The 4,518-nt window shown below is 45.3% G+C and overlaps 1 protein-coding gene across 2 annotated transcripts in view; it reads right to left on the bottom strand.

The window, feature by feature from the left end:
- Window positions 1-4,518, bottom strand: part of SPIRE2 (spire type actin nucleation factor 2) — a 35,000-nt gene that overhangs the window by 3,165 nt on the left and 27,317 nt on the right. For both annotated transcript variants that reach the window (XM_028094819.1, XM_088027554.1), the window contains exons 11-12: window positions 3,851-3,985; window positions 3,654-3,721 (exon numbers count right to left, since the gene is read on the bottom strand). In XM_028094819.1, coding sequence (XP_027950620.1) covers window positions 3,654-3,721; window positions 3,851-3,985 — 203 coding nt within the window. The remainder of the gene's footprint in view (window positions 1-3,653; window positions 3,722-3,850; window positions 3,986-4,518) is intronic.

The raw sequence follows: 4,518 nt of genomic DNA, 5'->3' as shown, positions 1-4,518 counted from the left end.
TTATGCGTACTATTCTATAAAGATACATCAGGGGACAAATTGTCCAAATTTATTCTTTAAAAGAAGGGACAGGGGCGCCTGGGTGGCTCAGTCGTTAAGCGTCTGCCTTCGGCTCAGGTCGTGGTCGCAGGGTCCTGGGCTCGAGCCCCGCATCGGGCTCCCAGCTCTGCGGGAAGCCTGCTTCTCCCTCTCCCACTCCCCTTGCTTGTGTTCCCCCTCTCGCTGTGTCTCTCTCTGTCAAATAAATAAATAAAATCTTTAAAAAAAAAAAAAGAAGGGACAGTGTCCTCTTGCATGGACATTTTATAATTGGTTTGCCATCTAGAAACCTCTGGGTTAATTTTATCTTGTTTCACTGTGGTCAGGGAACGTACTTTCCATGACTTGAATCCTTCTGCATTTTTGAGACCTGTTTTATGACCCAGAATATGGTCTATTTTGGTAAATGTTCCGTGTGCACTTGAGAAGGAGTACATTCTGCTGTGGTTGGGTGGACTGTGCTATGAATGTCAGATCAAATCAGTTGGTAGTGTTCAAGTCTTCAATATCCGTAGTATTTTTCTGTCTGCAAGCTTTATCAATTGTTGAGAGAAGCCTGTTAACCTCTAATTAGAACTCTGGATTTATCTATTTTTCCTTGCCACTGTATCAGATTTTTACTCCACATATTTTTTACTTCTGTTGTTAGTATGGTGTTTACAATAGTTGTTTTCTCTCCTTATTATGACAGGGACACCTTGATCTCTGGTAATGTTTCATCATCTTTCTTTTGACTAGTGTTGGCATGGACTGCCACTCTTCTTCTAACCAGTCTTTGTCTTTTTTAGGTAAAGCACATGTCTTGCAGGCAGCAGATGGTCTTGCTTTCTTTAGTCGTCTGTTGTGTAGACATTTTACAGTTAGGGTTAACTATGACACAGTGGGGTTCAGGGCTATCATCTTGCTGTTTGTTTTCTTTTTGCCCTATTTATTCTTTGTCCCCTTTTCCTTTTTACTAATTGATTACTTTATATGATTCCATGCTCTTCCTCTGCTTTCTTACTTTAGTGGTTGCTTTCAGATTTCTACTATACTTCTGTAACTTATCACAGTCTACCGTCAAGTAATATTTTACCACTTCATGTAGAGTATAAAAACCCCCCAGTAGCATCCTTTTTCTGACCCCCTCCTTGGCATTAATGCCATTGGTAGGGTATTTTTTACTTAGAGGTATGTTATAAATCCCATAATACATTGCTGTTAATTTTTTGGCATGCCTGGTAATCACTGAGACGGGACACTGCATTTCACCCTGTTGGGTGCTGGATCTCGACTTACCTTGTAAAGAGTTGTAAGAAAATCAATTTCTATGTTCTCCTACTAGTTGCTACTTCCGGTGCTCTCCATCCATGTGGATGCAGATTGCCATCTGGTGTCATTTTCCTTGTATGTGAAGGACCTCACTGAACATTTGTTTTAGTGGGCCTACTGCTGAAGAATTCTTTTGGTTTTTTTATTTCTGGAGATGTTTTTACTTTTTGTCTTTGTTTTTGAAGCAGTGTTGCTAGGTATAGGATGCTAGGTGGACACTTTTTCAGTCCTTCAAAAACGCTTTTTTACTGTCCTCCTGTTGCTCACATTATTTCACTGAGAAGCCTGCAACCACCCTTGTCTGTCCTCTCTACATGTCTTTATTTGCTGGCTGATTCTAAGAATTTTTCTTGGGGCACCTGGGTGGCTCAGTTGGTTAAGCATCGACCCTTGATGTTGCCTCAGCCCACGTCATGTTCTGCGCTCAGCGTGGAGTCTGCTTGTCCCTCTCCCTCTGCTCCTCCCCTGCGCTACTAAAATAAATAAAATCTTTAAAAAAAAATTTCTCCTTATTACAGTTTTGATCAATTTGGTTAATATGCGCCTTGGTTGTAATTTTTTTCATGTTCCTTGTGCTTAGGGTTGAGTTTCTTGTGAGTTTATATTTTTCATCAAATTTGGAAAACCTTTTTAGCTATTATTTCCTCAAATGCTTTTTCTGCCCCCCCCCTTTTCCCTTGGGGACTTTAATTACATCTACAGTAGACTTCTTAACATTATCCCACAGCTCACTGGCACCATTTTCGTTTTTTAAAATTATTTTTTCTCTCAGTGTTTTCATCTTGGTTTCTACTATTGCTTTCTCTTTGAGTTCATTAATTTTTTCTTCTGCACATTCTTCCGAATGTTGAATCTGCTGTTAATTTTATCTAGTGTAATTGGGAACATTCATCCAAACATTCTGGTCTTTATGTCTAGAACTTTGTGTCTTCATATTTTTCATGCCTGTGACTTTTTGAACATATGAAATACAGTTCAAAACTTTTAATGTACTTATCTACTAATTATAACATCTATGTCAGTTCTGAGGGATTTTGATTGATTTTTCTATCATGGGTCATGTTTTCCTGCCTTTTTTTTTTTTTTTAAGATTTCATCCATTTTTTTGACACGGAGAGAGACACAGCAAGAGAGGGAACACAAGCAGGGGGAGTGGGAGAGGGAGAAGCAGGCTTCCCGCTGAGCAGGGAGCCCGATGTGGGGCTCGATCCCAGGGCCTTGGGATCATGACCTGAGCCGAAGGCAGACGGTTAACAACTGAGCCACCCAGGTGCCCCTGCTTTCCTGCTTCTTGACATGCCTGATACCTTTGATTAGTCGCTAGACATTTTTATCTTGCTGGGTGCTAGATATTTTTCTATTGCTATTCTTGAGCTTTGTTCTGGGAAGCATTTAAGATACTTGGGAATGGTTTAGTCCTTTTAGGTCTTGCTTTTTTTCAATTTTTAGGTCTGGAACAATGCTCAGTCTAGGGGTACTTATTCGCCACTAGTGGGACAAGACCTTCCTCTGTATGCCACTCAGTGGCTCATGAGTTACAACATTTCCACCACGGTTGGTGGGAACAGACACTATTCCTTCCAAGCTTTAGCACAGGGTCAGTATACTTTTTCTGTAAAGGGTCAGATAGCAAACATTTTAGATGTGGCTAAATGAATAAACAAAGGATGTGGCTTTGTTCCAATAAAATTTTATTTACAAAACAGGTAGTAGGCCAGATTTGGAGTCTGCCAGTCCTTGCTACAGGATGCTTCTTCCCCAGCCTTCAGTAATTTCCTTTCTTATATGTGCTGATAAGTACCCTGCTGAATACTGCAGGGGGATCTCACCCTGTGGACAGCTCTCTCCCTGCTTGGAAATCTACACTAAGACCTTTAGCTGCCTTGGTCTCTCTGGGTTCAGCTGTACCTCCTCCACCCGAGGAGCCAAGTGGCCTCTGGGCCATGACCTAGAAACTCCATTTGAGGCAATTGTAGGGCTCAGCCTGTTTCCTGTGGTTACCTGATATCCAGTATCTTGAAATCTACTGTTTCCTGTTCTTTGGGTTTTCTGTTTTTTATGGGTTTTTTTGGTTGTTTCAGGTGGAAGGTGCCTGTTCTAATCCCTGTTACCCCACCTTGGCTGAAGGTGGGAGCCCCTTAGCTATTAAAATTATATTATTGTGTCCCATGGTTGCACTAGCCCACGATACATGATAGAACATCCCCACAATCACAGGAAGTTCTACTGGACAGTGCTGGCTTAGAGACGCTTACCTCCTCCTCCCATGTTAATTCACAGCCAGGGTGCTTACAGAGGCTCACCTCTTGCAAAAGAGACAGGTGGGTGGCCAGGAGAACAGCGGGAACTTGGTTCGGCAGCAGCAACAAATCTGTAAGAAAAGGCCCAGATTAGTTAGTCCTGCCTGGTGAGGAAGCAGCCCAGGGTTCAGGCCGCGTGGCCTGCCCTCCACCCAGGGCTCCTGCCTGACGAGGGAGCAGCTGGGTGCAGGCCACCTCACCTTCCCCTTCCTTAGACTGCTGACGAGCTCCTTGTTCTGCAGGAACTTCTCCATCTCGGCCTTCACCAGCACACGGCGCACGTCCATCACCTCCTCCACAGTCAGAGCGAGGCTCTCCACAGGGTGGCTGAACTCCTGGGGACAAAAGGGGCAAGGGGTCAGTGCTCCTCAGGTCTTCAGGAATGAAGCCTTTCAGGAGTCTGTCCACAAGGTCCTCTCTTCTGTAAGGGCTCTGGAATCTTTGTGGCCTCAGCCTACCCAAGCCTAGCAACTTCCTAAGACACCCCATTCTTAGCTCGTCTACTCCTGGGAGCCACACATGCTACTCACGACTTCTCTGATGGGGGGTCGGGCAGCCGCAAGCAAGGTTTCCTGTGACCTGGCCCCGCCTGCGCGTCTGGCCCGCCCCCAGCCCACTCTTGACCACGTCCCCTTTAACCGTCCCCACCTGTGTTCACAGTGCTCTCCAGACCCGAAATGTCTGCCTCCCACCTCGCTCCCCACCTGCAGACACACAGCATAGCCAATCAAAACCAGCCAGGGCCCCCGGGCCCTCCCCTTCTCCTCCTGGAACTCTTCACCGCAGGGCGCTCCCCTCGCCGGCAGCGGAAGGCCCCAGGCACCTCCTGCACGCTGCCCAACTCAGTGCTCGCCAACCAGCGGGGCTC

Source organism: Eumetopias jubatus, unplaced genomic scaffold (genome assembly GCF_037043125.1).
Source record: "Eumetopias jubatus isolate StellerSeaLion01/CBP00866 unplaced genomic scaffold, mEumJub1_p1.0 scaffold_10, whole genome shotgun sequence".
NCBI lineage: Eukaryota > Metazoa > Chordata > Mammalia > Carnivora > Otariidae > Eumetopias > Eumetopias jubatus.
Note: the sequence above shows the minus strand (reverse complement) of the source record. Positions and strands in the feature narration are given on the sequence as shown.